Source organism: Streptopelia decaocto (genome assembly GCF_964273445.1).
Source record: "Streptopelia decaocto genome assembly, chromosome: 3".
Taxonomy (NCBI): Eukaryota; Metazoa; Chordata; class Aves; order Columbiformes; family Columbidae; genus Streptopelia; species Streptopelia decaocto.
Genome location: NC_138656.1, coordinates 54,839,527 through 54,861,411, shown reverse-complemented (window position 1 = coordinate 54,861,411; position 21,885 = coordinate 54,839,527). Strand labels below are relative to the sequence as shown.

General features: G+C 40.2%; 1 protein-coding gene across 4 annotated transcripts; it reads right to left on the bottom strand.

The window, feature by feature from the left end:
- Positions 1-1,478: 1,478 nt before the first annotated feature.
- On the bottom strand, positions 1,479-8,630 carry VIP (vasoactive intestinal peptide). 4 transcript variants are annotated; one of them, XR_014183683.1, is made up of 8 exons: positions 8,501-8,630; positions 7,955-8,076; positions 6,167-6,307; positions 5,689-5,793; positions 4,083-4,202; positions 3,666-3,795; positions 3,321-3,429; positions 1,479-1,768 (listed from the first exon to the last, which is right to left on the bottom strand). XR_014183683.1 is itself a non-coding variant. In XM_082048753.1 (7 exons), exons 2-7 carry the CDS (start codon positions 8,065-8,067, stop codon positions 1,760-1,762), a joined length of 597 nt encoding a protein of 198 aa, XP_081904879.1. In that variant the 5' UTR covers positions 8,068-8,076; positions 8,501-8,628; the 3' UTR covers positions 1,479-1,759. The 4 variants fall into 4 exon arrangements, 2 of the variants coding, with proteins under 2 accessions (XP_081904879.1, XP_081904878.1); XR_014183684.1 differs by having other exon boundaries at positions 3,666-3,708; XM_082048753.1 differs by lacking the exon at positions 3,666-3,795 and having other exon boundaries at positions 8,501-8,628.
- Positions 8,631-21,885: the final 13,255 nt, after the last annotated feature.

The following is a 21,885-nucleotide window of genomic DNA, read 5'->3' as shown; positions in this document are numbered from 1 at the left end:
TAGTATCCTTCACATGTTTCCAAAGCTACTTTTGCACTCAAGCTCTCCTAATAAAATAGGAATTGAGAGTGGACCACTATTAGATCACTTTTCAAGAAAAGATTTCAAAATTACACCTAAAGTTTGTGAACCATTCATTGTCTTAGGCTAAAATAAATTCTGTCAAGGCTAGATAGAAATAGCAATAATAGCATCTGATCTGTGTAAGCTGGTTTTCTTTTGACAAACAGTTGCCAATACTAAAAAAAAAAGCAAATCAGAAGGCTGCATATTTATGAGAACTAGTCTCTATAAATCTCAAATTTTATCATGTTTGAAGCTTCCTTCTAAATGAGAACAGTAAACTTGTAAGTGAAACTTGTAAATCAGTTTTATCAGTCTCTATGTGTGCATATGTATGATACATATACTTGCAATTCTAAATTGAACTTGTAAGTAGGTCTGATAAGTTTTTCTGCTTCAAATTTCATCGCTTTCTAGGATGTGGGAGGGGAGTCATAGGAGTGTTATGACTGGTATCATGCATGAATTTGCATTTCATATGTTGTGCATGCAGTACCACACACTTTCCTCACTGCAATGGAACTATTGGTCCTCGTGACAGTAACTAATTCTTTAGAAAATAATCCAATTTTTAAAATCTACAATTTTAATAAAATACAACCAGATTCAGGATCACAGCAACAGTCAATCAACTGTAAATTTCCAGTTCCATACTAAGCTACAATTATATAAAGCTAAAGAAATAGGGACTAGAGGCTTACTTGCTTGTTTTTCTGATAAAACATAGTATACCTTAGTTAAAAAATATTATCTTCATCTATTACTATAGTAGAGACAGTACATACTGGGATGTCTACTGTTACAGGTACCTTTAGCACTGATTCAAACCAGTAATAGTTCGCTGTGAAAATAAGACGATTTATTGTCTGTGTATTCTGTAAATTATATTAATTGTGAAAAGCTAGTAAAGTGCCTTCAGATCTATTTTATATATAAGGAATAGTTTCATTATCAAAGCTACAGACAATTAAATGTAGAATAACTGGTGACTTTAGGCACCAAACAAATCAAGGGATAGCATTCTTCACTTGTTTTCTTGGCCCAAAGCATCTAAAACATGATTGAAAATAAAGGATACATTTCTGGTCTTAATATAAATCGTATATTGTGAAATATTTAACATGTGAACAGGAAGGAAAGATTTGATCAGAGGTTAAATGATTTGTAACGCTTTTTCATTTTCTCTATTTGCTTGTTAAGCTGCTAGAGAAGCATTCCCTTTTGCACAGCAGCAACCTTCAGAGATTTTTGTAATGTATTTTTACACACTTCACATGTTATTTTTCTCTCATTTTTACAGTTGTCTATGAAGCTGCTTGGAAATGTATCCCTATTATCCTATAGGTTTTTGTGAAGTTGTACCGTATCTAAAACAAGCCAACTAATTAGTAATGATGGGCTTCTTCAGCTGCACGCTCATTTTCAAATGAATTTATTGAAGTAAAGGATTTACAGCATATGGACTCACAGACTTCTCATGAGTTAAACTGGCATCCATATGTACAGCTTTCAGTAGAGAACTCTAGAGTAATATTTACAATGTAAATATCAACTTTTATTACATAAGAAACAAATATATCACAACTTTCACTTCACAACATATTTGTTCTGGTTTGATGACTAAAGTCATCTCTTTGAAATACTATGTGGAACTCAAAAATAACTTGTTCTTATCATAGACTTCACCAGGTGTCCTTCAGAGGTCCTGAAAAACAAAGGAGAAATATGTTTTAAAAGCCACTTTCGTAAGCAGTTGCACCATCAGGCTTATAAAAGCAGACAGCAGACAAGAAGTAACACTTGATACAAAACAACTGCTGTGCTTGGGGCTGTCAAGCATGATATGGAGCTATTTACAAGACCTTGGTGGGCACTACAGTCAGCAGACAGGCTGTAGGATGAGAAGGAAAGGTTGAAGGGTTAGGCAAAGTGTTACCACATGTTGGCCTACAGCTGAATGGCTCGCTTTGAAAACAACTGTATCCTTGAAATGGATATGCATATTCAGGTTGCTTGATACACGCTACTTCAGCAACTAGGCACTGCGACAAAATGGCCAATAATGGTCAATATTGAGTAAACTATTCACCTATAGGGAAATCTGGGTCATCCATTTGGTCCATAAAAAAGGAAAGGACTGAAAATATTCTGGGGAAGAAATCCACAACCCACTGCACCTCTACTCTCTCCCACTTACTCAGAAGTTTTAGAAGGTACAAAATCCAGGAGCAGATATTTTTGCAATAATCTTGTCTAGAAATAAAATGTCTTTCCTGAATCCCATCATTTACAATTTGTTGTTGTTGTTGTTGTTCCTTAAGGTATAAGCAGTTTATGTCCTTTCTAATCTCTGGGAATTTTAGAGGAACTGCTACATTCATGGAAAGGAAAAGAACGTTTTCTTTCAGTCTTGGAAGGAAATGACTATTTGGAAAAATGTATTTTCTTTTATGCCCTCTCCCCCGAGAAAGTTACCTTCAAGAGTAGCCTTTTTTCTTACTTGTAGTTGAAGCACAGCTGAATGTCAAAAAGCATCCTATCATCAATTTCATAACACACTTTCAAGAATAGCAAGCCAAATTCCCTTCTATGTTACATTTTCAATTTTCTATCCCTGTAAGTGCTGTGATGTAGAAGGGTTTACATTTCAGTAAACAACAACAACAACAAAAAGTATTTGTGAACAATTTTAGAAAAATAGTATTAGCTAACTGGAAAACAGTAATGCAATATTTGCATGTCAGATGATCCCTCTGCAGTACACCTTAGATGGGAGTCAAGTGCTTTCTTAATGTTTAGGGTTCATGTTGCTCATTCACTTAGTTCTAGGGGCAACTCCCTTATAATGAAATAGACGTTAAACAAAACGTGCAGCTTTTTTTTTTTTTGTAATTAAAAGAAATATCCTGGAGTATGCTCTCTGAAGAAATAATAATCTTTGTAAATAAAAATTAGTCAATTCTGCGTTTATGCTGTGGTGCACACAAGTTGAAACACCCAAGTGAGTTAGGTGCATTATTAACAGTGCCATTTAATTAGGAATTTTCAGCAACAGCAATCATGGGATAACTTAATTATTGTTATAAAAATTATTATCATATTCAGGCACAATCCCTATGGAAATATGCAGCGTTTTGCAGAACATGTCTCTTTCCTACATTATTCTGCTTTTCTGATAGACCACGCTTTATGTATGATTAATCTCATTTTATGGGTCAAGTGAAGTAACAGCAAAAGGAAAGAAAATCTGGGCATACCAGTGGGAGGCGGCTCAGCAGATCATCTACAGAATCATAGTTTTCTGAAAAGGAAGGTTCAAGAAGTTCTGCTTCATCTCGAAGTTTAGCAGGGTTGAGCTCTTCCTGGCTGTTAGGGATCAGAAACAAGTTTTACTGCTCTCAGAGAAAGCAAACAAGCAAGCTAAGATGTCTTCTACCTGTAGCTGTTGCACATTTTGTTACACTTATACCAAAGTGTTATAAACCACATGAAATAACATGTTTAGTGGGGGAAGAGACATGGTATTTAAAAACAGTTGTCTAAATGAGTGAGTATACAAACAGAATATAAGATCTACAAAAATATGTGCTGGCATTTCTCACCTGTACTGATTAGGTCTTTCTGGGTCTTCATTTTATGTGCTTACTTAAAGGCAAATTTTCAACAAAGAGTGCATTTCTTTAGAAAATTGTTGTTCATGTTCCATAGCTCTGTGGATTTTTCTTTAAGAGGCTTTTTTAAATAAATAAAACCGTTTTAAGATTCTGACAGAAGCTTTTTTAAATTGCCAGATGCTGTCTCCTCTTTATTCTTTTATTCTAATCTGATTGTAGCGTCTGTTCCAGTCTGGAAGAAAACGCTGTCTGTATTTGAAAACCATGTTATAAACTATGTTATAAAGTCATTAACGTCCATTGCCCTTTGTTTGTCCTCTCTGTACACTTATGTGGGTATAAATCTTTTTTTATTTTAATACCATACAAGTATGGAAACATTAAGTATTGGCTTTCTTGTAGTACCTTCTTTTTCCAGTTAAAACTGAGTTTAAGTACTTCTTTACAGCCATTTGCTTTCGAAAGCGGCTGTAGTTGTCAGTGAAGACAGCGTCAGAGTGGCGTTTGACAGGACTGTCCTGGGAGCTGGAAATACAAAAATTACAAAAGCCAAATTAAGAGATGATATCCATTTAAAAGAAGATACCATTAAATGAGTGAAACAGATTTTACAACGTAGGTTAGTTAAAAAAAAATCAAATTTTCATTTCAGCTTTAATTTCCAGCTATGACTTTGGGTCTTTCTTTTGTTGAAAAGAAGCCATTTCTTCTACTGCTTAATACATATTTTAATAACAATGATCGAGTCCTAAGGATCAGTATTCAGTCTTCTCCTGCTCAACTTTGCCATGGCCCATGCAATTAGGATCCATAGGCTGTGATTTCTAGAGTCCCTGTCACAGGAATTATGCAGGATCAAATGGCTGAGTGTGGATTTCATGACTCTCTCATGTCTGTTCTCAGGTTACCCTTTTTAATAAAATTACTTTCTTCTGATTCCTATCATTTATGTAAATATATTTTACTACAAAGCCAAGGTGCAGACAGACTAGTTTAAGCTTTTAAGGGACCTGCTTACTGTTCATATGGAACTCAGGACAGAGCCTGCCTCTGAGGAAAGTAAGAGTGTAGCGTCACATACACAGCTGTTGTTTTAAGGAGGTACCAGGAGACAAAGCACACCTTGTGAAATCCAGACTGGGAGGCCTATTTTTCATGCATCTTGGGAAGCCTCAGTGTGTTCTGCTTTAAATGATGTTAGTTTAGAGCGTACTGGCACTATATGTTCTGGAATAAAGGCAGCATTGACATAAACGTAGGACCTAATTTTCACTCAGCTTTTGAGTATATGAAGTAGGCACTTAAAGGAACTCTTATATCAGGTCAGACCAAAGTACTCTACTATTCCGTTCCCAAGAGTGCCCTGTAGCTGCTGCTTAGGGATATGAAAACAAGGGAAGTGAACAGTAATGTTTCCAAGCATCCTGCGGTCATTGGTTTTATGAACATCGTGATCTGGAAATTGCATCCAGATCTCCTGTTTATGGATTTGCCTCATTCTTTTTTTGAATCCTTCTATAATATAGATCTCCCAAACATCTGGCAATATGTTCTACAGTAGGAAAAAAAAATTCCTTTTTGTTCCCACTGTAAACCAATTGTTTCTTAATTTCATTGAGTGTTCCCCTGTCATTACATAAGTACTGAGTAATCAATCATTTTGTATTTACTTTTGCCATTCAGCTGCCAAGCTAGTAAAAACAGTACCAGGGGAAAAGAAATAGCAAATTGTCTTGATAATTATTATAATATGGCCACTATTTATTATCAGCGCTATGTGCAGTGTCTGTTGCTCTACGCCTCACAGCTGTATCAGGAATAAATAGTAACATATTAATTTAGTAACAAAGACCACTAAGTTGTTATATAGGATTTTCAGCTTCCCCATAATTACATCAGTTTCTTTCGTTATCTCTATATAGCAAAAATGAGAACTTAAGTACAGAAGGGTAAAAAATTGCCAATGAAGCCAGCTAGGAAAAAACTCTACCTAATGTAATTGTCACCTCACCTAACTCGTTTTCTAATAAGCGAATGCAGATATCTCTTCACAGCAAGTTTAGCCAAAAGATGGCTGTAGACACTGGTGAAAATTCCATCAGCATGCCTTGCATTTCTGAAATGGACAATAAATAAACTCTACAATACAACCTGGGTTCATATCATTTTGATAATGTTCATTTTGTAAACATACTACTTTCCTTAAGTTATCTATTGTACATTTTAGATTAAGCTAATTTCATAAAACAACTTCCAAATTTTCACACTATAAGTTTTAGTCCTTCCTGAGAAGTGAATGAATTCATCATGCCAGAATGGCAATGCAATCAGCATTTCTGCAGACACTCCTACTGCTAACAGTATTCAACCAGAGGCCATGTGTTTTTTTTTTCTGTAATTGATACTTCCTTTACTATTTCTAAATTTCTAAATTTGTCCAAATTCAAGTAGTGCGTCATCATATTTATTTATGATAATAAAAAACTCACCTATCAATAATTCTGGACAGATCAAAATAGAATTTCTCATTTTCAGGTAGTGTGTTCTGCAAAATGTCTGATTCAGACTTTAATGACCCATGGGCATGGTCAGGTTCACTGGCTCCATCAAATGGCATTCTGTTTCCCAATCTGTTGGAGAAGGAAAACATGTGAAGTACAGTTAGCTAAGGACATGCAACACTTCATTGCAATTTACATTCTGATTTGTGTCAAAATGCACATGTGCCTACTTTAATCTGTAAGGCAGTCTAAAGTAGTCTGGACAAATCAAAAATCACCTTCAGGTATAATCCATGCTCAGTGAAAGAGTAATCGACATAATAGACCCTTCCCTTTAATGCATATTTTCTAGATATATGTTGTCATTGCACACAATTTATTCCAGTAACAGTGTATACTGTACGTCAATTACAGTTCAAGGGATAATGATGAAGCTTTTCATAACAACTACATTTTATATAAACAATGAATGGAATTACCAACCTCTACACATGCAAAGTGAAAACAATTCCTGTGAAGTACTTACCTTCCTATTAAGATTTAAAATGTGCATTGAAATGCAGTATGAAACAGTTCTTAGGCCTTCTCTAAGGAAAGTAAATATACCCTAAAAAATTTCAAACTAAATATGAAGTGTAGCAATGTATCTCTCTGCGTTTTTATTCTCTTATGTTTAAATTCATTTGCCAGCTGCAAGTTTAAAAAGTTCACATTTAATATTTCAAAATGTATCACAGCAATTGCTATGTATAAACTGATTTGCTATTACTTCCCATTTAAATAAACTACTGTTTCTTATGATGCTTCATATTTTATCAAGGGCAATCTAACTGCATAGCAGTAGTTTGGCATCAGGCATTTCTTCTTACTGCTACTAAGTGCTGGGACAGGCAGCAGGCTCCCATCAGTATACTAAACCTCTGCGTATGATGATGTGCAAAAATGACATATTAAAACTAAGATAGACTCTTCTTGTAATTTTACAGTGATTAGAGCTATTAGTATTACTTGTATATCTGAGACATGTAAGACTTCTGTCTGGTAGAAAAAATAGTATAGTTGTTGTGTTAAACCAACTCAAGTCACACCTTTTGAAAACCACTCACTATAATGTTTTGCTATACTGTTTTTCTTTGGTCTTTTTACACCTTATGTTCCTCTTACCTAAATGTAAAATATACCTTTCTGCCACCTAGTTTAATTTAGTTAAGATGACTAATAACAACTTCAATAATTCAGAGCATGCAGCAGTACAAAATCATCAGTACATACAGACCACTTCCACTCACTCATAATTTAGGAATGTTTAATGTCTTTGATTTTGGCTATGTATGTCTCTGCTTTCTAAAAGATGCATCCACCCAGCTGAACTTGGGTGATAAAGGATCTTTCCCGTAAGTAAAGCCGAGGCTGTTTTAATGGACATGCACCACATCCTGGAGCACATTTTGACACACATCCTCTGTGCCATCTCCGTACAGGGTGGTCGCGGCTGGCTGGCTGGCTCGTGGGGTAGGGTTGCTGCTGGAGCCTCTGGGGGTGCCTGTCTGTCTCGGGTGGTTTTAAAGGGCAGGTTTGGCGGTTACCGGCGGGGCTCGGCCCCGCATGCTTGACCGAAGTCTCAACGCGGAGATGCGCACCCGCCAATCCCCGAGCGAGCACCCGGACACGGAGCGCCGCACCGTGCGCTTGTCGGAAGAGCACAGCGGACAGCTGGCGCTTGTCACAGCCCCCTCGACCGACCCGGCACAGCGCGGCTCGGAGCGCAGATCTTACCGCGGGACAGGGGGAAAGGCGGCGCCCCGCGGGGGCAGCGCCCGCGCCCGCCAGCAGAGGGCGCTGAGGAGGGCGAGGGCGAGCAGGAGCGGGGAGGCGCTGCGGTGCTCCATGGCCGCCACCTGCGGAGGGAAGAGCGCAGCCGTCACCCACCGACCCGCCCGCACCCACCGGCCCTGCGCCGGGGCACCGCGGGGAAACCGGCCCGGCCCGGCCCCGAGGGACTCCGCCGGCAGGGGGGCCGCCACGGTGACCTCGCTGCCGTAGGGCAGGGAGAGGTGACACCTGCCGAAAGCGGTCCCCGGCACCGTGAAGGGAACAGCAGAGCCCGGGGTTTAACTACCTTATAAAATACATATATATTTTTAAGCGCTAAAAAAGAGGGGTCACTCCCCGACTCCTCCGGGTGGTCAGACCCGCTCTCCGCGACCCGACGGCCGAGGCGCCTTCCATGCAGGTCTGGGAGAGGAGAAGGGGACAAAGGGACGGGGACACCCTCCTCGTGCACTGGGAAGTTGCCGCTGCGGCGGAGGGAAAGTTACTCACGGAGCCGCAAGTCTGTCGGTGTGGCTGGCTGGGCGGGCGCGGAGCGCTGCGCTGCTGGGGGCCTGCGCCCTGCCCCGCTGCGCGGCTGACGGGGCGGTGGAGGATGAAGGTGAAGAGAAGAGCTCCGTCCCGCCGCACGCTCTGAGCTGCCCGCCGCGCCACCGCGTTTTATAGCGTTTACACGTTTCTGCTTCCGAAGAAGCAATCACGTTACTGAGGAGACGTCACCCTTCCCAAGGGGACGGTCGCTTTGTTCAGGACAGTCAGAGGCTTATATTTAATTCATGAGCAACCGCGCACTCTACCTCTCCCCCTCTTTCCCTCCCCCCCCCCCCCCCCCCCATTATTTGATTTATATTAATGAGTTAGTTTTGCGGGGAACAGATCCCGGTCGGCAGCGTGATTCCACCGCACAAAGCAGGAGAGCAGGCGGCTGGCCGGCGGCTGCGGGGGTTACACCGCACCGCGTCCCCCTGAACGCAACCGGGGCAGAAGGGAGGGGAGGTGGCTGCAGCCCAAGGGGCCCTTCGCTCTCTCCTCGAGTACCACCCCGCGGAGTCCCGGTCCCGCGCTGGCTCCTTTCTCTGGCTATTCGACTGTGTTTTCAGGCTTATCCGGTCCTTCTCTGTCCCTGGTACAGGCCCGTCCCTGCCGGGTGTCCACGCCCGGGATGCGCCGTCGGATGGGCCGGCGCTTGCACAAGCAGCAGCGCCTGAGTACGCAGGAGTCTTAAAAATAAAATGTTTATTTGGACTTTAGCTTGATTTTAGCAGGCGGAAGGGGTGCTTTCCAGTGTTTGCTTTTTCCTTTAAAGTGTGTGTGTTCGTGGGAAACGGATCAGCCCCCACATCCAAGTACCACTTGGTGCATCCACGCACCGCAGGTGCTTGTAGGCGTTGTTCTGTGGATCCCCACTCCGGCACCCTCTGTGCTGGCGCGCAGGGAACGCGGCTGGAGCGCGTGTTAAACCCCGGTGCGCGGAAAGGGGGTCAACTCTGCCTGCTAACGTGTCTCAAGCCCAAACCTCGGGGCTGGAGTCAGTACAACGGCCAGGGAGAACCAGGTAAAAGCAAGCCTTGGATTTTCTCCTTCGAGTTTTGTCTGCCTCAAAGAGATCTGTGAGCAGCAGGGAAAGAAACACGGGGGAAGCAGGCGTGGGACCAGCGAGGGGGGCGGCAGAGCAGGGCTGCTCCTGCAAGCACTTTTTCGGTGTCGCACAGTGTCTTTTCAGTGCCTGCCCTGAAATAACTGCCAAAGAGTCGCGGTAAGAATTACAGCTGAAAAGGTCATTATCGTTTTTTCTTTTTCTTGAGCATTTTTTATGCCTCTAATCCTCCTACTCAGTAAGTAACGATTGTACAAATCCATACAGACGATTTCACAATTTCTTCTTACTTCTAATAAGTTTCTCTGTTTCGTGTTTCACTAAAGGTTAGGCAGTCTCAACGCCGAAGATTCTGCGATGCTTAATTACATTTTCTAATTCAGTTACATAAAAATTAAGTGAATTAGATTAAAAATGCCTGGAAATTTGTTTCTCAGATGACAGCTGTGACTAAAACCAGAGTTCCTGCAGTAGTCTAATTTCAGGAAATTTTCCCCTTGTTACTACATAACTAGAGGTCGAAGAAGCAATTCTGCTCTGGAATGGCGCGATGAGCATCGATAGCACCCTATTGCCCTCACCCCTTAGAAACATCCCAGCTAGGGCTCATAGACGTTGTGTTGTATGTACCACCTGGGAAAGTTCAACAGACTTTACCCCCGCGCTTGAAGGAGGAGAGAGGAGGAGAAACCCATCTCCTGGGTGGCGTAAAGACGCGTCGTTGGGGCGCTACGAAGGCTGCGGATGCCCAACCTCCTACCCGGAGGGGCCAGCGATAAGGGGGAAGGCGGCTCTCGGGCCGGAGGGCGCGGGCAGCCCGCGGCCAGCGCTGAGCAGGGCTCGGGGGGAACCGGAGCGCAGCGGCTGCCCGCAGCCCCACTCCGCAGCTCCGCTCCTCCGCCCCATTCCTCAGCCCGCCCCTCAGCCCCGCTCCTCAGCCCTGCTCCTCCCGAGGGCGCCGCGCCGGGAAAAGCCCAAACGCAGCCGGCAGCAGGTACCGGAGAAGAAAGAAGTTTTCCTTCAGCATGCCTGGGCTAGCGCAGCCTGGACGCCGGGGGAGGGCTCGCAGGAGTCCTGCGCGCTGCCGTCCCTGGGACGGAGAAGGGGAGCCGCCGACTAAATCTAGGGGATATGTGAAAAATAAATAATTCTGTTGTCAGTTGCTACGTATGTGCTATATGGGTGGCTGCATCCTGTGAGGAAAACTATACAGACTGCGCTGCCAAAAACATTCGGGAATCACTGGTAGATCTGTAACGTTTACCATACCACACCACAGCATACCATGATGTACCATACCCACTCATTTAGCATACCTGGTAAGGCTGTAGAGCTGGCTAAAACGGCCCCCAAACCTTTCTCAGGGTGGCAGTATTACCGAAAAAAAACCCCTCTCTATAGTCCTTTTAATGATCTGAACAATGTTTAGTGCATCTAGTCTTACAATACTATCTATTTTCCCCATTCGATGGACAAAATACTGAGTCATTAGGAGATCGAGTGGATTAACCTTATTTGCTCAGGACATCTCCAGTGCAGATTTGAATTGACCCCAGATGTCCCAAGCACTTTTCAATTGCCCTAACAATTATCTGCATTTCCCTTCAACACCCTGCTGCACCCACCGTCTCCTCCTCTTGAATCAAGATAAACTGAAGAAGTGATGATACTCCTCCGTTTGTCCTTTGCCCTGCCCTTCTTCTCATTTCTCAAGAAAATTTTCGTAGGGTTGTTTTGGGATGACTGAGAAGGGTTTGGGGTGGTAATCCAAATTCTAGCTTTCCCAACTTTTTTTTTTTTTTTTTTTCCTTGAAGCCTACATACAGTACTATTTCCACATATTTTGGAATTGATTTGATAAGAGCAAGTCATTAAAAATAAAATCCTTTATAAACATACAGATGTAGAAAAGACCCTTTTCTAGAGGAGTCCTGAGCACTCTAAGATCTAGGCAGATGGACCCTTTCTGGATGGTAACTCCTACCGTCTTCTACTGGCAGAAACTCTACCCTCTCCGAAAAGTGTCACTTGGAAAAAAATAGTGCCTGGGACCTTCTCCAGGATAATATCTAGACACAGGCAACTCTTGGGCAACTATTTTGCAGTGGCTGTTGCAGGAATCCTGATACATACAGCTCCACATTTACTGATCCTTTGCTCTATATGTTATAAAATATCTTCTCTTTACTCTTTACTCTTGCTTTATTTTCTTTAATGCTCCACTTAACAACAACAAAAGGTTATAATCAGAAAATTACAATATTTGGGAATGATGGAGAAACAATTAGATAAGATTGAGTAAAGAGCAGAAGCTTGTCTGAAAATTTATCTCACCATTTGTACACAAACTTGTGTGATATATATATTAATCAAGTATTACCTAAAATAACTACATCATCTAGGGGAAAGAGATTTTGGAGTTTTGGCGTTTGTTGGTTAGATTTTATGACTATTTTTAGCATGTAAAACCATGCTGAAATTGATGTGCTAAAAAAACTCTTAAAGCCAAATCCTTAGATGAGAGAAAACTCTTACTTAAATGAAGGACCTGCTTAGCATTTATCAGATTTATCACGTAATTGCATTTTAAAGAGAGAAATAACATCAGCAATAGAGTTTTACTTTGGAAAAAAAAAAAAGTAATAAATAGTTGGCTTAAGACTTGCGTGCTATATTGGAAGAGAAAACTTCTGGTGACTCATGAGCTCTGCCTCACGAATCACTGGGTCTGCAGAATTTCCCTGGTGCATTACAGCTCATGTTCCTGTAGATGAGTTCAGAAACTCTGCCTTTGATCCCATAGCCGTATCACATTGATCCATGAGTTTTTTAGAGCTTATAGAGCAGATTGATGGAGCACTACCATTCAGCAGTCAGCAGAACAACTTTTCCAACTTCCACAAAAGAGATAACAGAATAAATGCCAAGAAACTGTATATGAAAAGTAAAAAATACAAATAAAAAGTGATAAACCTTTAACAGCATGATTAGCATAATCTCCAATTCATGCTTACATCTTCCTATGGCCTTGCTTGGTCCCACTCTCCCATAAGCATTCATATTTCTCTGCATCACCTGGTTTGAAAAAATGGATGGGGTCGCTTGCTGAAACTTGTCCCAGCTTCAGTCTCTTTGCAACTATCTCTGAATCCTAACAATATTCAAGAAGAGACTGGACAACACCCTCAGACACATGGTGTGAACTGTGGGGTTGTCATATGCAGGGACAGGAGCTGGACTCGATGAACCTTGTGGGTCCCTTCCAGCTCAGCACATTCTATGATTCTATGAATGCTTCTCAGGAGAAATAAGGAGAAAACCATCAGTTCATTCTTTTAGGTAAGTTTTATTTCAAAAACACAGTCACTGTTCCATCATACCTTTAGCCTGAGTCAGTTCTGCAGACTGTGATGGTAAATAATAAAACATGGACAAATATTTCGCAATCGAAAATTCATGACTTGCCTCTTGCCACAGAAACATTCAGCAGAAAAGTGCTTGTCTACTCAGTTCCCAGCTGTGAGGGGGTCACGCAGGTGGAACAGGGGAGCCTTCATTTCCTCTCTCACCCATCTTGAGCCCTATTCTCAGGTCACAAGTGTGGATCCTCAGAACAGAGTCATTAATAGGAGTAAACTCATACAACAAGTAAATTATATTAACAAATACGCATACTATGGATAACACTTGTACAAGTCCCTCCTGTTCCAGGTGATACCTTTGCCATATGACTCTGTGTGGGTTAACAACTGTCAAAATCAGTTTTCAAAATCACTAGAACATTTGGATTATGTCCATGACTCCCAATGACTCTTCCACCTCTTGCATGAATATGTCCTGACATGTCACAAACACAGACATGCTTGACTAAAACTTCCTAATGGATACTATGATGAGCAAAATGCATGCAGAAAAGCTGCTGACTCCACTGGTATCCCCAAGGGTCTTTTCCCCTTGTCTGCCATGCCATCTAGGAGAATTCTTATTTCTTGTAGTTTAGTTCTGTGTTTTCATACCACCTGCTCCCTCATCCCAAAGTGCAGTCTCAGCTCAGTTTCAAAGACTCCAAGACAGTTTAGGGCAGACATTTTTTTCTCCAGGTGTTTATGCTGTTTGGTATGTGCTTGAACTACTACTTCATGTTGATCTGGTTCATAGTATGCAGCTATCTTAGAAGTGCCAGTCCAAATTCCTTATTCTTTAGCATGGACATGTTGTTTTAGCCATGCCGCTCTCAATGTCAGTAATATGTATTCCACACTCATTCCCTAGGAAGATGGTGACTGTGCAAACTTCAACAGCAGCTTTAACATTTCTGTTTTTCTTTCAAAATAATCTTCTCCTTTTCATGCTTCAACTAGCTTGTTTAAACTATTTCATTCACCTTAAAACCCAGAAAATCACATGGTAATACAAAGCTTGTCAGGAGGCAGAGTGGTTTCTGTTTTGGTGATGTTACGTCTTTGTTTTTAATAACATATCTGAAATATGTCCTATTACTACCAGCACTGTTGTAATCTTCAACCTTCAGGAAAGGATCAGATGATACTTTCATCCCCAGAAATGTGTTCCTTCTCCTTCAGCTGCTCCAGCCCATTCCTCTTCTCTGAAAATCCAAAATAACCTCTGTATATGTCAAGAGTGTAGGTCTTCAAGATTCCACAGCATTCAGACTCAGCTTCCAACCCAGTTTGGCTGCAAGTTCATCACAAGCTCAGGGAATCCAAGAAGTTAATAATGCTAATGGCTAGGAGCACATTTCCAGATGCAGCCAAACTGTTAAATGTCCCTTTGCCTTCCTCCCTGTTTCATATACTGACTGCAAAATACCCATGAATTATCAGAGAATTTAGCCCATTTATACATTTGCAACTGTATGACTGGAATCTTTCATAGTTTGCATACTATAACACCTGTTCAGAAAGGACGGGGATACTTCTCCAGTTTTGCATAGATCCTGTGTATAGTACAAGATCCTGGTTCTAGGCTGTGTGGCCAAATTCTTTTTGTTTTCCCCAGTGAACATTGCTACTATTGGACTGTCTGGAAGCCTGTGAGAGCAGACATTACCATCTCAGGATATAGAAAAACCCACGTCAGTTGGGCTGGAAGGCACATCTGAAGATGCTAATTATGCTAGGATAACTTTATCCCTTGAACTGACCTAATCATCACAAGTTCTTTAGTACCAGGCTGAAAAAAGAAACCATCTAAAAGCTACAGCAGAAACAAGCTATAAATGCTCAGTCTCAAGCAATTACCACTATTGTCTTCATGGAAAAAGAGCTGAGAAAGGTTTTCTAAAACTGTTCATGTGTATAAAGGGCATAGTGTAACGTGCTGTCTCTTAGCACTACTCTAAGCCTAACGTACATTATTATGGCTGTGAAAATCTGTATTCACATTTAGTTTCCATGAAGAAGCCATATAGACGAAAGTATCAACCTGTTAGTTTAGCATCCCTAATAAATTAGGTAATTTGGACTTAACTGTTTTTTATATTAGTTATGGAAGAATTTTTGTAGTGTCCATGGATAAGAAAGACATATTTCCAATCTGGTTTATAATTTAGTTGGACTCCACACGTCACGGAACAAACAATAAACTCCTACATATTGTTTAATTGGCTTCTTGGCCAATACATCAATGGCTCATTATCCTTTTTGTCCTACATGAAGCGTTAAGAACGTTCCAGTGCACCAAAGTCAATATATTCCACTTAATAAAGTGTACATAAATAGATCCAATACTGGTAGTGTTCTGTGGGATTTTGGGAGATGAAGATCATAAAAAAAAGATTAATAGAGACAGCAACACCTTTGATAGCCATCATATGTGCTGTCATCATGTATGTGTATAATTCTTTTCTGCAATTTGGGTTTTTTAATTTGACATATGAATGACAGTGCTTTCTGCAGAAACAAGCGAAACATTCAGTACTGGTGTTACAATTCATGTGTTATTTACATTTCTGTTAAATGTTAATATTGAAATGTTGCCAACTATTGAACCTAAGCAACGAAACTTAACATCTTGAAATTTGCTAAACTTCATACTCAGATTGTAACAAAGTATGATTTTATAAATCATTGATTTAGATGTGAATCTTGCTCCTGGTGACTCTGGGTCAATCATGCAGTTACATTGACAGCTGCATACTAAAAATAACTGTGTAGCTCTCCTCCAGCATGTAACGAAAGGATTTTTTTTTTTTTTTTAATTTCCTGGTAGTGGGTAATTATTCTGTACAAGCTTTAAGTACAGTTCCATCTTTTAAGGCTCAGAAAGTTCATCCTCAGCCCAACTTGTGGTCCAGGTGTCAGTGATTGAGCAAGGCCAAGGATCAGCCTCTCCCAAGCAGCAACAAGGGCTGTATTTCCCAACTTGACTGACAACAGTCTGGCTAGGAAAAAAATTAGCGATTGTCAGGTTTGGAGCTGAAGAGCTTATTAATGTTCAGTGTAGCCCTATTTTAGTCCTAACTACCTACTGTATACACTACCCAGTAAATAGCTGTGTGTAACGCGTTTTGTCAATTCCTCATTCTGTTTAGATGCAATACAGATTAGAGACAATCTTTTTAGAACTCTGTAAGAGATTGTCCTGCTGGGGACAGTTTGTCTTCAGACAGTCTTGATTACAAACAGGATCGCTACGATATTGGCCTCAACAGCCAGAGGAGAGACTGGGTCTCCGATACTAGAACTGTCCTTGTTCAGCTTTGCTTTCCAAACCCACCTCTAAAACCTTCCCTCAAACAGTGCCAAGAGGTGATCTTTAGCAGAGTGAGACTCTAGAAAAACTACTCTTCAGTCTTTCTTTTTGTCATCCTATTTCATAGGCACATCATCCAGAGAGATAAAATGATGTGATATTCTGCAAGAAACATCTTCATAAAACAACAGAAGTGCCAAGACTCAAACAAAGCTGTGATTCAGGAGTTCTTGACCCAGTTCTCATATCAATTAATAGAAAGGAATGGCCAAGCACTGATTCTCTATGATCTCCATTGTCAACCTCTCATGTGTCTACATAAGGGTGTAAGGATTATCCTTACATCCTCACAGATCATTTTGCATGCCCAAAAAGTGACCAGGCAGGTGAGATGAGCAGAGTAGTCATCTGTTTTCACAGAGAAGAAACTTTCAACAAACAGAAATCACTTGGCAGGTACAAATTATGCTCTTAAATTAGTCCCTAGAATGATGTGGTTTAAGGAATGATATTCTCATTCAGCAGAGTTATTAAATATATGAGTAATCTCACTGCGGTCAATAACAGAGCAATGTAGATTAAGTCATCAGTCATCAGTCAGAGCATTTGGAGGGTTAAGGGTTAAGTGTGAACGATCTGTTTTCCTGGATTTGGCTTGTGTAGCAAGAGCCTTAGTAGTATGTTTAGCACTCTCCATTTGCAAATCTACCCCTACAGAACAGCAATATTTAATACAGTATATTTATTTCTTTTGATTCACTCTTGTACTGATAGATGAACAGCTAGCCTTGAAAGTATTTGATCAGTAATGACTCAGATTTTGAGTACAATGTTAACCTCAGTAAGATTGCCTGAAACGTACTCAGTCTGTTTTTAAATCTCTGTAATGCCCAACACTAGAAACACCTTTTAAATCACCTAGACATTCAATGTCTTACAGGTGCCTGGAAAGAAGCAGGAACACCTATTTATACCTCTATGAGACAAGCAAATGTGTTTAAATGTACACGATGATATCTAGCCTTGGGCACCCATAAAATGTCTGTGAGAAGACATGTGGATGAATATGCCTTGTTATGGATTAAGACCAACTGAATCAGGAGAAACCCTTTTAGGGTTTTTTCAGGAACACTATCAGGACATTAAACATAGTCAAACTTTCACTTGCTTTGCAAAGTCATGGTAAATATGACATTCTCTAACTTATTTGGATTTGTTGAAGCGTGTCTTAACCTACACTGAACTTTCTCAGTCCCTGTTTCTCTCCTCAATATTTTTGGTTTTACTGGGGATATCTCTGACCTAGACCAGATTGTTTGGGTTGGTGGGAGAGATAAAAATCATAGCTTTGGTGTCTCAGAGAGAGTTTTATTTTTTAAAGCTAATACATTTCAAATTTGGTTAAATGTTGTAGGAATATATTTCACGTTCAATTTCCTTTTCAGAAGTGTTTCAATGCCTTGAAGCATGTAGACACTTTTAAAGATTTTATTTAGTGTAAGCACCCCAGAAAGTATGTTTTTTGAACATGCAGGATTTTTTATAGGAGTCAGTTTTATTTCTTACCCCAAATGCTCAAAACCATCTGTATTACAAATTAGTGCATTGTAGATTTATAAGAATTTTGTGAGGCAATTCAAAATTTTACTAAATAATGCTGGTCATTTAGTGCTGACAAAAAGGTGTCTGTATCTTTCTGCAACATCCGTCCAAGGGATTAAAAAAAAAAAAATCAGTGCTTTGATGGCAAACTAGTGCTGGAGAGCTTATCACATGCAACCCAATCAATTCTTCAAAGTGATTCTCTGGATAACAAAGTCATCTTTGTTATTTGGCAGAACAACAAAAGAATGGGAGAGAGTAAAGACCTGTATATTTGTTTTCATCATACTTATCCAACAGACAGAGAGAGATGGAACTTACTATGGAACTGAATAGAAAAGCACTAAATTAGAAAAAAAATACAATAACTCTAGTAGAGGTTTAAAAGGAACTCTTCCCTCCTACAAAAATAACTTTAAAAGATCAGCAGTTTATACAGTACGGGCACAGAGCATGAACAGAGCTTGGGTCTCCTCCTTGCCTCTCCGATGTGCTTCAACTCAAGCCCTAGACTGGTCAGTCTGGAGGCTGAAGGTTCATCTCATTCTGGTGCACAGCTGATCATCGGTAATTTCTCCATACATGTCCAAAGGAATGCAAATGACTGCCAGCTGTGGTTTTTACTCTTGTCAAGTTGGAACATGAGAGCAGCATCACCTTTCCTGTGTAGTCACTTTCCTGTGTAGTGCTGCCATAAAATAAAGAAGGTTGATATTGATGTAGGTCTGGCCTGAACTAGATATGAATAATTTTGCATTCCAGTGCCTTTTCATACTGTCCCTAGTCATAGGCACTGATGTTATGTCCTAAATCAGCAAATCCAATTTCCTGCTATCTCATTCCCATCACTCTGCGTAATCCCTTTCATGATTAAGCTACTCTTGTTTAAAAGAACTCCTTGCTCTAAAATAGTGCAACTGCTCTTTCACAGCCTTCAGCACACAATCACTTGATTCTGCTGCTAAATAGATGAAAACATGTCTCTGATGCAGAATGTCACTGGGAAAGCAGACAGGAAACATGGTTACTGAAATAGCTCCACAATCTGATCCATGCCCATCAGACACTGCCACCCTCATGCAGTAGCGTCGCCAGAAATCTGATGGGAGACAAAAGCTTCCATAGAAGTTAAAAACAGAAACATGACATGCAAACCAGATTTCTGTTCGGGAGCAAAAAAAGCATGGAATAAGGCACAGCCCCCACCTAGAACAGTGAGACCGGAGATCCTCAGTGGAGTCACTGGTGCTGCTACAATGTGAGGCAGTAAAACAACCTGGAAAAGCCTTCTCTTCGGTGCCATATGTGCTTCAAGAGCTGCTGGCAGCAGGAGCTCACCTGTTGACTGTTGCATTACTTTCCTCAAACTTCTCTGTCCCAGCTGGATGAGAAATATCAAGTCAAATATAGTCATTAATATTCCACTGGAAAAGAAATTACATCTTGTAATACTTTTCAACATTCAAAGAGGTAAAGAAATAATTCCTCATAAAGTCCTACAGAAAGTCTGAACATGCAACCCCTTTTACAACTCACTTTTATTAACAGATCTAAATGAAGAAAGAGATATTTTGCCTGAGTTCTAAAACACTTTGTAAGGCTGATTTCTAGAATTCCATTTTCTGCTTTGTGAAGTTATATCAGCGTTGTTTTCCTTAATCTGCTCTGGACTTGGCAGAGGTAAATTTCCTATTAGTGTTTTCTTTCTATTTTCCAGAAGCTGTACTGCATCATAGACATCACCTAATTTTATCAAGTGCCTATAGATCAGGGATCTGGCATGTGTCATTTCACCTCTGAGAGGATATTTCCAGTAAATGTAGCTTTCAGTTTATAGTTAAGAATGGATGTTGAAATTACTCAAAAACTTTATGCTACATTGCAAACGAGTTTTAAAAATTTGATTTGGCAAAGATAGTGCATGCTCAGTGTGTTACAGTATGACAATCAGTAGCTGTCTGAAGAGGTGATCAGCTGTTCTTCAGTAGGGAAAGGTCAAGGAATATAACATGAGCTACTCTTGTAAATATGCTTGAACATAACTATTCTCAAACAGAGAGCTGTCAAGGTTTGTCTTCCATATGAAACCTGAATCGGAGCAATTGTTTCTGTGCGCGTGGACGATATGAAGAGGAGAAGTAGCTCTGCTCACTTGAGAATGAGGTGTCAGGATATATGAAGGTTGATCAAAGTTCTACCTATCACTCCCTATGTGATTCTGGGAGCACTCTTGTAATCGCTGCCGCTCACTGTGAAAATGTATTACATGCAAAATTATTGTGAAGCTTAATTCACTGCTTGTGAATGCTTTGAAATTTTGAATTCTGCATTAATTTTTTTTTTTTTTTAATTCAGCTCTTCTTCCCAGTATTTTAAATTGAAATACAAGGCTAGAAAATACCATTACAATGAGCTAGTATAATCTTTTGCATATCAAACACCTGTTGACTGCTGAATCCTGCAGTTCAATTTGGGGTTTGATCATGTGCAACATGTTTTGGTCCTGATGCAATAAAATGTGTATGAGTCCATTTAAGCATGAACCTTATAGTGATTGTCCATCTGCTTAAAGCAAACATTTGCTCAAATACTTTGTGGATTAAAATCCAAGTACTTGAAAACCAGTGCATTTAAAATCTGTAGGCATTGTTATTTGTGAGACACATTCTCATCAGTAATCCTTGGAAGATGTTCCCATACGGCAAATTCTGACACTGACTTCATATAACATCTTCAGCTTTGGGATGTCTCTCCACAGAAACAGAGGAAAGACCTCATTCACATTCCCAACTATATCAGCTTGCATAATTAAGGATGACATTCTTCTCTTTAAATGATCTTCTATGCAAGTTAACACATTTATCTTTAAGTAAAAAACATGAGTTTGAGATTACAATATCTAACTTTATTTCACATTCTGAAGCTTCCAGAGTGATTCCAAAACATTCATTTCAGACATTGTTTAAACTAATAGGTATCTGACAGCCATACATCTTATACACCAAATATCCTGTGTTTTTAATCTCCCTAATCCAGGGGACATAAGAAATGTTTTGATATCCAGTACAGATTTCAGCAGGAAAAAAATACAGTACATTTAACCTCCCCTTTCTTCATTGTTTACTAAATATAGTGTAATACAAGTAATAATATGCTGTGAAAATCTCTACTGTAATGTAATGTGCATTTACAATCCAAGAGTAAAACTTTAGTCATCTAAACCAATTTCACTCTCAGGAAACAAGCAGTTTTAGCCAGCTGTGTGCAAGCAGTCCACTAAACTCAGTGAGCAATGAGAAAAGCCTTGAATTCTGCATTTTGTAGGCACATAAGAATAGGTAGCAGCACCTATTCTAGAGCTAGGACACTGTGAATGCAGTTGTGCATGCAATGAAGTTCAACAGACTCAATAAGACCCTAAATAAAAAAAAATATTATTAATGAATGAAATAACACAACTTTCTTTCTCCAGAGGACTATTGTTTTAAGTCTGCAGCCTGTCACCAGCCAAATGCAGGTTTGCAATCTTATCAGCAAGTCCTCCATGTACTAGAAACCATAGTGTCTGTAGTGAAATATTCTGTAAACTCTGTAAATGGTTGTTCTTCTAGAAGGGAAAATACTGCACACTAAAAATAAAGCAATGAAAGCCAGTTAGTAAATACATACAAAATAATTTGCCTTTACAACAGAAAATAGTTGTGGTTTACAGTAAGTAAAACTTGTAAGCTCAATGTTTCTAGTCAGATTTGCAAATGGGATGATATTGGGCTGGAAGATTGCAGTTCAGAGATCAACACCAGTCCTTCCTGAGGGGTGCTGAGCTCCACAAAGGTATGCACGCTGCCAGTCTCCGAAAGCCTGGAAAGTAAGATGCTAAGCATTTTGCCCATTCTCAAAAGCTGCTGAATCTTCATCCCTCCCAGAAGACAGTTGGGGACTCATTCTCTCTACAGAAGCACAG